The sequence below is a fragment of the Trichechus manatus genome, unplaced genomic scaffold, assembly GCF_000243295.1.
Source record: "Trichechus manatus latirostris isolate Lorelei unplaced genomic scaffold, TriManLat1.0 scaffold00249, whole genome shotgun sequence".
Classification (NCBI taxonomy): Eukaryota; Metazoa; Chordata; class Mammalia; order Sirenia; family Trichechidae; genus Trichechus; species Trichechus manatus.
Window position 1 is genome coordinate 773,084 of NW_004444185.1, and position 12,705 is coordinate 785,788.

Sequence of the window (12,705 nt, forward strand, 5' to 3'; positions counted from 1 at the left end):
GCGCTAATGTCCTGTCACCAGGTGGTTAGATCTGTTACTAGGTTATGTGAGCAAAAGAGTCTGCCCACTTCTCCTGTATGGATTCAGTTCAGGTGCCCAGGTAGACAGCCACCAAGTGTGTAGCATAGGCTCTCACCTTACAGTCCTAGACAGGCATGGGTGATTGGTACAGGCACAGGCATCTGGCTGCAGCAGGGCGACATACTCTGAGCAAGGCAGGGGGCTGACGGCCACCCCCGAGTGTCCACGAGGAAGGAGTGTCCCTGTCCCCTACAGCACATAGGTGGGTGGGTTTTGCAGCTGGACTATGAGCACGTAATGCTGTAGGCTGTAGGGACTGGAGGGCACCAGTTATTCATGAGCCCCTATCACAGGTGGCTAGGTGGTGTGGGTGGAGCCATTAGTCCTCAGGCCCCTGATGTGGGTAGGTGAAGACCCTGCTTAATGGGCAGAGCGGTGTCAAATGTCAAGAACCTGCCACTTCACAGCTGAAACATCCAAAGTTAGACTGCTGGTATAAACCCTGTTGTACTGCGGTAATGAGTGCCTAAGCTGTTGGGATGGGCCCACACAAGTGTATGCAGGCAGAAAGGCACTCAAAGTACATGGATCCGTTACACCTATGCCTAGGCAAAGGAGCTGTGTCTACCCTGGGTTCCTGGCTTAGGGGAGCCGGCAGTTTATTTTTTCCCCTTTGTTAATCTGTTCACTCTCCAAGAGAGGGAGAATGGCTACGGGCATCTGACAGATCCTACTTCTGGCCCAGGGGACTCGGCAACTACTGAAGCCGGTCCAGGACCCAGTGCAGAGCAGGGAGGTAGGAGGTAAATGGTAGAGAGGTTTTTCCTAAGAGTGGTGTTTTTGATCCGTACGGTAGGCCATACACAAGTACTTATCTTTCGCAGATACAGGGCTGCTTCTCACTGGTTCTGGGTGGCCATGTAAACTCTCTGGCACTGGGTCTCTCCCAGTGCAGAAAACGCGTCTCCCAAGCACGGCTGCTTGCCTGCCTCACCATTCACCCTCCAGCTGATCAGGCCTGAAGAACTCAGGCTCTTGCCAGGTCATGTCTGGCAACTCCTCACTGCTTCCGAACTGTCTCTCCTTCCCGCTGCCACTCAGTCTGGTTCCTCAACTCTGCCTTTGATGTTCAGGGCTGCCAGACTGCCATATATAATCGATTCACTTGTTTTTTCGGGTGTTATTTTTAAGCGGGTTTTTCGGAAGCGTCTGACTACTCCGCCATCTTGGCCCTGCCTCCAGGATATGTTATTTTAAATGTAACAATACAGCACTGTCCATCACTGTGTTGCTGTTGTTAGCTGTGTAGAGTCAGACCCTGGCAATTCCATGCACAACGGAATAAAACATCATCTAGTCCTGCACCATCCCCATGACTGGTTACAGTCCATACCATTGTGATCCAAAGGGTTTTCACTGGCTGATTTTCAGAAGATTGTCAGGTCTTTCCTTCTAGTCCATTTTAGTCTAGAAGCTCCACTGAAACCTGTTCAGCATCACAGCAACACACAAGCCTCCACAGATGAAGGTGTGATGGCTGTGCCTGAGATGTATTAGCCAGGAATCAAACCCAGATCTCCCAAAGGTGAGAATTCTACCACTGGACCATCACTGTCTATCACGGTACACACCCCAAATTCTCATTCATAATTTTGAGCTCTTTTCCTATTTTCTTACCTTGCTGTCTCTGAGGAAAAGTGCTAACATTTCTTCTCTGCCGTAACGATAGTCTGCTAATTTATACTTCGGTAATGCTGGAGAAAGAGGAGGGGATGTAATACTCCCACCACTGGACAGAGCTCGGAGCCTAGAATAAGAGAGACATGGAAAGTAAACAGCAGTGTCAAATATCTCAGCACTGTGCACTTTTGCATTTTTATGTAATATACTGTAAAACATTTCCATTTCAGTCTTTCAGAAGAGCAGAAAGAAATCCTATTACACTCAAGGTACCAAAGTTTAGCTTTAATACAACCTGCTGTCACAGCACACTGAGAGCAGTTCACTGAGAGATAATAGACAACCATGTGGCAATTCCTTAACTTAAAAGGCTATCGAGGCCTGTCTCTGATAAGCTTGGATGGTAGAGAGAGGGGGAAACACTTTTTTCCAATTTATGAAAGTAACATGATTAAAACAAGCTTTACACCCATCAGATTGCTAAAAATTAAAATATCTGACAATACTGGAAAGGATGTGAAACAATGAAAACTCTAAAGTTGTGTTGTGGGATTATAATTTGGAATCACCCCAAAGAATGATTTGGCGATATCTAATAGTTAATAAAGTAGGATACATAAAAGAAAAAGCAAAATACAGACACTTACAATAAAGAATGTTAACTTTTATATAAAAGGTAGAAAACCTGTTTATGGAAACATGCAAAATATAGTAAAAGCATAAACAAGCGTGGCACTGACAAAAAGTTCAGGATACAGTATATCTGCAGATGGAAGGAAAGGAATGGGATAGTGGAGATTACAAAGATTTAATTATGTAATTTTTTAAAACATTTTACTGTGCTTTAGATGAAAGCTCACACAGCAAATTAGTTTTCCATTCAGTAATTCATACACAAATTATTCCATGACATTAGTTGCAATCCCCACAATGTGTCAGCACTCTCATTTCCACCCTGGGTTCTCCAGTTCCATTCGTCTGGTTTCCCCGCTTTCTCATTCTTGCTTTTGGGTAAATGTTGCCCTTTGGTCTCATATAGTTGGTCACTCTATGGAACACATTCCTCACAGGTATTACTGTTTATTTGATAGGCTAGTCTATTATTTGGCTGAAAGGTGGCCTCCAGGAGTGGCTTCAGTTCCAGCTAAGAAGCATGCCTTAGAAGGGTGTCTCAGGGCAATAGTCTCAGGGGTTCCTCTAATCTGTCAGACTAGTAAGTGTGGTCCCTTTTTATGAATTTAATTTTTTTTCTACATTTTTCATCCATCCTAACTGGGACCTTCTATTGTGTTCCTGGTCACAGCAGTCAGTAGTGATAGCCAGGTACCATCTAGCTCTTCTGGTCTCAGGTTAGAGGCGGCTGTGATTCATGTGGGCCATTAGTCCTTTGGACTAATTACTTCCTTGACTCATTGGTTTTTTTCACACTCCTTTGCTCCAGACAGGAAAAGACCAATAGTTGTATCTTCAACGCTCACTCACAAGTTTTTAAGAACCCCAGACGCTACTCACCCAACTAAAGTAGAACATTATCTTTATAAACAGCTATACCAGTTAACCTACATGTCCCCCAAGACTACAGTCCTTAGCCTTCAAGTCTAGTACCTCAGTCCTGCAAGGTGTGTGGTTATGTCTAAGAAGTTTCCACAACTGTGTACCTGTAATGTTTTCGTTTCCCAGCTTCATGATGAACACATGCGTTTAACATAATTTATTATTTTTAACCCTGCAATATTTCTTAATACATTTTTAATAAAATCAATTAAGAGGACAAGTATAAAAAAAAAATAAAGACCATATCTACTGCTAAGAAGAAAAACATAAAAAAAATATACTCCAAGCTGATAATAGCAGTTAGACCTCTAAGATACTGAAGTGGGGAAGAGGGGACTATTCTAATTTAAAAATATATTGTAAAATAAATTCTTTCATTAAAAAAGACAGGAAATAAACTTCAGTGAAAAACTGCAAACATAGGATTCCACTGCAGCTCTGTGTCAAACAGCAAGTGGGAGCAGCTAATGATCTGGGAACAACCTTAAGGTTCTATAAAGTGACAGACACCAAAGCTAAAAGGAACCAAGGCACTTCAACTCAGTAGCTTAGACTAAGGAAAAATTCAACAGAAGCATTAAAATATATGCCCCAAAATGCTAAGCTTTATTCACAAAAGAAAAAATAGGGTAATGTCTTACAGATTATTATACATTAAAAATTATTACAAAGGTCAAGCAAAAGCATAGTAAATACTTGTATATCAAAAATGGCATGATAAAAGAGTATACGCATTATAAATATATATAAATGTGTTTAACATATAGACATACTGAAAAAAATGCATAAATAATGTGCGATTGTAGATTAATTTTTATTCAATGTTTTTATTTTCTCTTTCCATTTACTTGTTTTGAACTTTTTATTATGGACAATTTTGAGCATATATAAAAGTTCCAAGACAGATATAATGAACTCTCATGTAGCCATCACTCAGCCCCCAAAATAAGCAATCCATGGCCAATCCTGCTCCATCCACAACCCCATTTAACCCTCCATCAGTATTATTTTGAAGGAAATCAAAGGCATTATCATTTCATCTGTAAATATTTCAGAATGTATCTCTAAAAGATAAGGACTTTTCTTTAAAAGATTGGATTTTGTTGGTTGCCTCCCTATAATGTAGTTTAACATGTCTCCCTGCCCTCTAGTGTTTCATGTAAATTGATGACTGGGTATCAAGGCTTAATCAGATATGGGTTCTATTTTTTGCCAAGACTACTTCATATCCGAGAAGACCGACTACACGAAGAACAGGGCATCAGGATTGGAGGAAGACTCATTAACAACCTGCGTTATGTAGATGACACAACCTTGCTTGCTGAAAGTGAAGAGGACATGAAGCACTCACTGACGAAGATTAAAGATCACAGCCTTCAGTATGGATTACACCTCAACATAAAGAAAACAAAAATCCTCACAACTGGACCAATAAGCAACATCACGATAAAAGGGGAAAAGACTGTCAAAGGGGAAAAGTTGTCAAAGATTTCATTTTACTTGGATCCACAATCAATGCCCATGGAAGCAGCAGTCTAGATATCAAACGGCTCACTGCACTGGGCAAATCTGCTGCAAAAGACCTCTTTAAAGTGTTGAAAAGCAAAGATGTCACCTTGAAGACTAAGGTGCACCTGACCCAAGCCATGGTGTTTTCAATCGCCTCCTATGCATGTGAAAGCTGGACAATGAATAAAGACCGAAGAACTGATGCCTGTGAATTGTGGTGTTAGAGAAAAATATTGAATATACCATGGACTGCCAAAAGAACAAATAAATCTGTCTTGGAAGAACTAGAATGCTCCTTAGAAGCGAGGATGGCAAGACTACGTCTCACATACTTTAGACATGTTGTCAGGAGGGATCAGTCCCTGGAGAAGGACATCATGCTTGGTAGAGATCAGCAAAAAAGAGGAAGACCTTCAATGAGATGGACTGACACAGTGGCTGCAACAACGGGCTTAAGCTTATTGACGACTGTGAGGATAGCACAAGACCAGGCAGTGCTTCATTCTGTTGTACATAATGTCACTATGAGTCAAAACCAACTCGATGGCACCTAACAAATTTCATATGTGGTGGTGTATTACTCCAGTAGGAAACACATATGATGATACTATGCTAACAGCTACTGATGATCAATGCTTAGATCCGTAAGTTCACTAAGGTTACAAAGTAATTGTATTCTATCATTCCTTCTTTATTAGCTCGAGTACCTCTAAAACAAAAATTTCTCTCATATACTATACTATTTGGTATAGTTACCCACTGGTACAGTTTATATAGCAAAGGAAGAAAAAAGCCTTGATACTTTCCTTTTATTAGTATTCAAAATAAAATTTTGTTTACTAGCATCCTCCAGCAGTAACAAATTTTTATTATTTCAATTCACTGCAGTTACTGCAATTATTCCTAACAATGTTCAAATCTTCTTATCTTTGACCAGTAGGAACCTCTTCAGGTTGGCTCCTAAGTCCTTTTAATATGACTTCAGTTGTCTTCAATAGCTTTTTTTCTATCTGGTATGTCAAACATTCCAGGCTCATTTTGTATCAATTTCTTGCCTCAGAACTGCAATCAACCATTTCTTTAGGGAGCCCAGGTTCTCTTCAATATATACAAAAACCACAGTCTGGGTGCTAGGAGTGCTCACTGCTAATGGACTGGTCTTTGTTTTCTTCCCAATTATTCTTGGGCTTAGAGGTCATGAAGTCCAACCCCTAAGACAGGTTAAACAACCACGTAAGAAAACATGCCCAGAAAGGAGCAGTCCACCATTGCTGAAGGACCTTCCAGGAAACTGCTTCCCATCGGTATCACATAAAGTTGGACTCTTTCGTAAGCAAGTGGAATTAACATCCACTGAGAACTGAGGCAAGGGATTTTACACATACATTATCTCATTTAATCTTCACAACAACCCCAATATAACAGATAAGAAAAACGAAGCTGAGGGGTTAAACAACTTGCTCACAGTCATAGACAGCAGACAAAGACTCAAACCCAAGGTCTTATGACTAAAAACACCATGATCTTTCCAATAATGAGTTCTCAAAATTGTATTTAATATAGTCAAGATTTTGTCAAACATTAATTTTAAAAATACACGAATATGTATTTTTATTAGAAATTATTTTTTGCTAGTTTTTTAAATATCTTCCTTACACTGAGCCAATATGCTTGCCATTAGTTTCTACAATTCAAAAGTAGAGACCATGTCTTTTTACCCTTGTTGCCTCAGCATCTAACCCAAGGCATGGAACACAGCAGGCGATAAAATGAACAGAACTTAATATACTCTCTTCAAAAGTACACCCCTGGAGAACATCTAATTTACTATCCATTCAGTTCGCATATTCTTCTACTCTTCTTGAAAACTTGGAATGTTAATTCATTCCAACTTCCAGAACTTCACTCATTTTCTCCACAGTTTGCCACAAAGATTAACCTGGTAATCATGTTTGCATTCTTTCGGCCCTCCCAATAAGGCCTGAATGCCCTCATTCAACATTTATTAAGTGCTTATATGTGGTTCACTAAGCTAAACAACGAGCTTATCAAACTGAGATATAGAGTGCCTTTCTTAATGGAATTAGTTCTTTTCTGAGGAAGGCAAAAACATACATAAACAGATAAACTACAAATGTATAAATAAAACAAAGTGCTTTGGAGGAAATGAAGTGCCTTTCTCTTTTTTTCAAGCAAAGACCTGGGAAAACTTCCTTAAGGCACGAACATGAGGTGGGGGAAACCCCAAAGGTGCATCCTTGGCTCCTTCCCCCTAAAGCCAGGTAACTGTCTGCCATTAAATACCCCCTACAATAAACTCTTTTATTCTCCAGATTTTCCAGAGGTGGATTTTTGATCCTCAAAAATCAAAAACTTCCCAAATAAAACAAGTATAATAATTATTGTTTTTTTTTTTTAAATCTTGAAATATACAAACATTTGCAAAGAAAAAAGAGTAAGAAGATACACGTCAAAATGTTAGCAATGGTTCTCTGGGTAGCAGAATTAAAACTTAGGTCTTTTCTTTTTTCTTTTCTATTACTGTTTCCTCCAAGCTTTCTGCAATAAGCATGAACTATTTTGTTACTAACAATAAAAAACACCTAACTCTAGCAGACTTAGCACCCAAAAAAATATTAAGACAGTAGTGAATGCTTTCTCAAGGCAGGGGATGGGAATTAAATTCATGCAATCCTTCTGGTGGTGAATCTGTCCATATGTCATCAAAAGGCTTGGAAATAAAATTTTTGATTTAATAATTCCACTTGCAAGAAATTAGTCCAAGGGAAATAATCAGAGATACGAACAAAAATGTTCAAGTGTGTGCACACACACCATTTACAATAACAAAACACTAAAAACAACTTTACTTTCCAATAACTCACTCATTCATTTTACAAGTATTTACTGAGTACCTACTATGTGCCAGGCACTGGGGATACAGCAGTGAACAAATCGTGTAAAATTGAGACCAAAGTGCCTGCCCTCAAGGGAGCACACAGGCTAGTGGGCACTGGAGGATAGGATATAAATAATAAAGAAAATATTTGGCATGTTATATTTTGATGTAGACCATGCAGAAAAATTAAGCAGGGAAGGGAGACAGAGAGTAATGAGGAGAGGTGGTACAGATGGTCAAGAAAGGTCTAAGGTGGTAACATTTCACTAAAGACTTGAAGAAAGTGACTACTGTTTGATACCTAGAAATGATTTACTTTTCCATTAAATCTACCACATCCTTTTAAATTGCTCTGGTGGTTATATAATACATTTCTTTATTCTAAACATAATCTAGAATCTAGTGATTCCCCAGACCTACCTTAAGAAGTCCAAGCTTCCAGATTTAATGGTCTGAGACTGGAGGCACCCCAGAAAGCATGGCCCCTGGACTATCACCCCAGAACCAAAACAATTTCCGAGGCCAACTCTTCAGACAGGGATTGGACTAGACTGTGGGACGTAAAGTGATACCTGTGAAGAATGTGCCTCTTAGTCAAGCAGATACAAGAGACCAAAGGGGTGGCTTCTGTCCAGAGGTGAGATGCGAAGTCAGAGACAGTTAGGATCTGGTTGAATGTTCATGGGGAATCAGGGGCGGAAGAGAGGAGTGTGCTGTCGCAGAATGGGGTGAGTGGTTGGGGTCTAATAACAATGTATGTTTAAAAAAAAAAATTCTGTATGGGAGACTAACCTGAAATGTAAGCTTCATTTAATTACAATAATTTACAAAAAAAAAAAAAAGAAGTCCAAGCTTAGGGTCATTCATGGTCTGCCCCTACCGCAGTTTTCAACCCTCTCCCATCTTCACTACTGTCCCCAGATACAAATAAAGCTCTTCATTCTATCCATCCCTGCTGAACATTATTTTATATTATTTATTACAAAAATGAAGGCCTTAGTAAACAGAATATAGTATCACTGAGTGTTTCAGTCACGGTTCAAAGTTACATGCTGATTCAATGTGAAGCACTCTAAACCTTGATTCTCTAGTACTCTGGAAACTGACCTCAAGTTTCAAAATGAATGCAATCTTACATGCAGAAAATATGGCCACAGTATCTATTCATACTGCAGCTTTCTAGCTCAGGGTTACTTAGGGTTATTTAAGGACTGCATATCCTCCTTCTGCCAGAAGAATTTTGACAGTATAAAGATGGTATAAAGAAGGCAGCGTGCTTGCTTAGACCTCACTCCTCAGTTTATCAGCATCTGAGAGGACTAAGGGAAGGTCCCTAATCTCTAATGTCTGCAGGGTGACAGAGGTAACAATTAGGTAAAGCTACTACACCTACTCCTTACTTATCCACTACCTCAGTATCTAATGTTTTACATTTACGACAATAATAAAAAATCTACTATCCGACTATTTTGCACATTAACATACATCTGGCAGTAACTAATGCCAAGGTACAAGGAAAGAGTAACGGTGGCTGTGATGGTTAAAGTTATGTGTCTATTTGGCTGGGCCATGATTCACAGTGGTTTGGCAGTTATGTAATGATGCAATTTGGCAGTTATGCAACAATGTAGTCATCCTCCACTTTGTGATCTGATGTGGTCATCCTCCATTTTTTTTATAACACCAATTTTCGCATTAAGACCTAGTCTTTGGAACCTAACTATGTTCATAAGTGAGGAGTGGGTGTACTTAAGGATGAGACTGGTCACTCTTCTCTGCTAAAGCTATCCCAATTCAATTTCTGTAAAACATGCTGGGCTGATTAAATGAAACACCATCAAACAAAACTTCAGGGCACCAAGGAAAAGGAGAAAGCGTAAGAGACTACTGACAGACTGGGTCAATGACACACTGAGATCACCCTGTTTGGGAACCCACAGTGTAGGGCAAGAGTAGGCAAATTTTTCTGTGAAGAGCCAGAGAATAAATACTTTGGCTTTGGGAGGCAGACAGTCTCTGCTATAACTACTTAACTTTGCCACTGTAGCACAAAAGTAATCATAAATAATAGAGAAAAGAATAGGTGTGGCTATGTTCCAATAATCAAGCTAAATGTGTGCTGACTTTAGAACATTACCAGGGTTTTTTAAAATTTTGTTTTGGCTAAATTCATGGTGTTGCCTCTCTTTGTTGCCTCTCAACAGACGGATGCTTGAAAAAAAAACTAGTTGAAGATTTTAATCACCTGTGCTTTTACAAAGAAAGAGACATGTTGTTGTTGTTAGATGCCATCAAGGCAGTTCTGACCCACAGCGACCCTATCTACAACAGAACAAAACACTGCCCAGTCTGCGCCATCCTCACAATCGTTGCTATGTTTGAGACCACTGTTGCAGCCACAGTGTCAAATCCATCTCGTTGAGAGTCTTCCTCTCTTTCACTGATCCTCTACTTTACCAAGCATGATGTCCTTCTCCAGTGACTGACTGGTCCCTCCTGGTAACATGTCCCAAGTATGTACAATGAAGTCTCGCCATCCTCACTTCTAGGGAGCATTCTGGCTGCACTTCTTTCAAGACAGATTTGTTCATTCTTCTGGCAGTCCATGGTATATTCAATATTCTTTGCCAACACCATAATTCAAAAGCGTCAATTCCTCTTCGGTCTTCCTTACTCAATGTCCAGCTTTCGCATGCAAATGAGGCGAATGAAAATACCACGGCTTGGGTCAGGCACACTTTAGTCCTCAAAGTGACATTTTTGCTTTTTAACACTTTAAAGAGGTCTTTTGCAGCAGACTTCCCCAATGCAAAACATTACCAGGGTTTTTTTTTACAATTTTCTTTTGGCTAAATTCATGGTGCTGCCTCTTTTTGTTGCCTCTGAATAGAGGGATGCTGGAAAAAAAAAAATCTACCTTAAATTAGCTGAGGATTTTAATCAATTATATTTTTACAAAGAAAGAGACATAAGGGTGTATAAATACAAAACAGAAGCAGCTACAAATTCTAGATAAAAGCTAAATGGCTGCATACAGAAGGGTTTACAAAGTGAGCTCTATGAATTTAAACCCAGTTGGTAAAGAAAGTTGTGAATAAAGATTTATTTATAAGAATGTTCATCAAAATATTTTCATAATAATAAAAAACTGAAAACAGACTATATATGCTACATCTAGAGGACTAGTTAAATAAAGTGATGGTACATCCATATAATACAACCGTTTAAGATCATTAAAATGTTTATTGATAAAAAAGATGTTTTCATGTGGTTATTTTTTAAAAGATTACAAAACTGTACAGAATGATCTCATTTTTGTGAAAACATATGTACACATACACAAATAAGCACATATAAAACCACCTAGAAAGATACACCAAGGTACTTACATTGGTTACCATGGATGGTAAAATTACAGTGGTTATTATCATTTTCTGGCCTACTTGTAATTTCTAATTTTTCTACAAATATATTTTGATAGGGGAATAAGAAAATTATTTTAAAAATATAAAATAATAACTAAATTAGGTACAGCATTATTAAGGTCAACACTTCCAAAATAAACTCTCAAAATATAGAACTTGTATCAGTTCTAAAAAATTCGAATAGTGACTTCTCCTCAGCCTCCTAACTCTAGCTACCAGGGTTAAGAGAGTTTAGGAATTACACATAAAAAGAAATGCGTATAATAGGGTAAGTTGGTAAGAGTCCTCAAATAGGAAGTTTTTACAGGAGGACTGTATTATTTATCAAATTACCACTACCTGACCAATCAAGACTATTTAAGGCACTATTCCAATTTATCTACTTTTATATTGCCTCTTAAATTACCAAAGGGGTTGTTCAAGATTTGAATGGAAAAAGTAACTATAATTATTCACGTCACTGAAGAGAGGATCTTCAATCACCAACTTTGGGGGAAAAGGAAGAAGGGGGGAAAGTCACACTACAATGTGATGGATCTCAAAATTCCATGAAAATTCCATATTCAGGGTCCAAACACATCTGTAAGAGACTCAAAGGTCAATGAAGTGTTATTATGGCAAATGCGAACTCCACCCTAGAGGGGCTTCTGCTGACAGCCACCAGGATTGCTCTGGACCACTTGCCTAGCCCATCAATAAAATAAAATCCAAATTATAGTAAAAACTATTTTTCCAATGTCTACAAATAGGAATCACAAACTAACACTGTAGCAAAAAAATATACACATGAAAGTGTTAACAATTCTATTTATATAAAATTGTATATTCACCTAGATAAGGGCTCAAAGAAAAAGTAAATATGTGCTAGGGTGGTGACCTATGGGGAGTTTTGACCCCATTAACATTACATAATCAGACCAAGAAATTTTTTAAAAATTAAAGAATGCAGTCATTTACCAAATATAATTTATTCCTGGGCTAGCCCCATTGTTTTCAACTAGACACATAAAGCATAGTCTCAAAAACATACACACTTACAAACCTCCCAGCACCTTTACAAACACCTTAATCCTGTACTAGTCACCCAACATCGAATGGGAGGAGATTTTGAAAACTCACCATTCAGGCCCAAAGTTCAGTGTCTGCGTTTCCGCTGCCATCTTTTTCCGTATTTTTACAATAAATTTACGTGGAGAAACCTGTTAAAGACAAAAATATCTCCATCCAGTTAGTCAATATTAAACGCAGAATTCCAGGCCAGAAAGTCTATGTAGGGCGTATGCTCAGCTTATGCTCCTCTCATCCAAGTTATCACAGCTGAGATTTTTGAATCCCTGTTTATAACAAAATACCAAAAACCCAAACCAAACTCACTGTCGTCAAGTAAAGTGAAACAAACCCACCCTTATGTTCCAACTCACTACCTTTTTAGGTTTATCTAGGGAAAGGAGGCTCGGTGTAAGACGCTAAAGACCCAATTAAAGATTTTCTTCTTTAGCCTTTGAACAAGCGGAAGTGAATGAAGAAAAATATACTTCAGCTTTCATTTATATTATACTCCCTTGCAATGGCACTCCCAACACTATGAGTTACATCAAAGATTCTTTAATTAAGGAC

General features: G+C 38.8%; 1 protein-coding gene across 4 annotated transcripts in view; it reads right to left on the reverse strand.

The window, feature by feature from the left end:
* Positions 1 to 12,705, reverse strand: part of GIGYF2 (GRB10 interacting GYF protein 2) — a 132,587-nt gene that overhangs the window by 92,923 nt on the left and 26,959 nt on the right. For all 4 annotated transcript variants that reach the window (XM_004389484.3, XM_023724498.1, XM_023724496.1 and 1 more), the window contains 2 exons: positions 12,208 to 12,287; positions 1,699 to 1,828 (listed from right to left, as the gene is read on the reverse strand). In XM_004389484.3, the coding sequence (XP_004389541.1) occupies positions 1,699 to 1,828; positions 12,208 to 12,248 (171 nt within the window). In that variant the 5' untranslated portion in view covers positions 12,249 to 12,287. The remainder of the gene's footprint in view (positions 1 to 1,698; positions 1,829 to 12,207; positions 12,288 to 12,705) is intronic.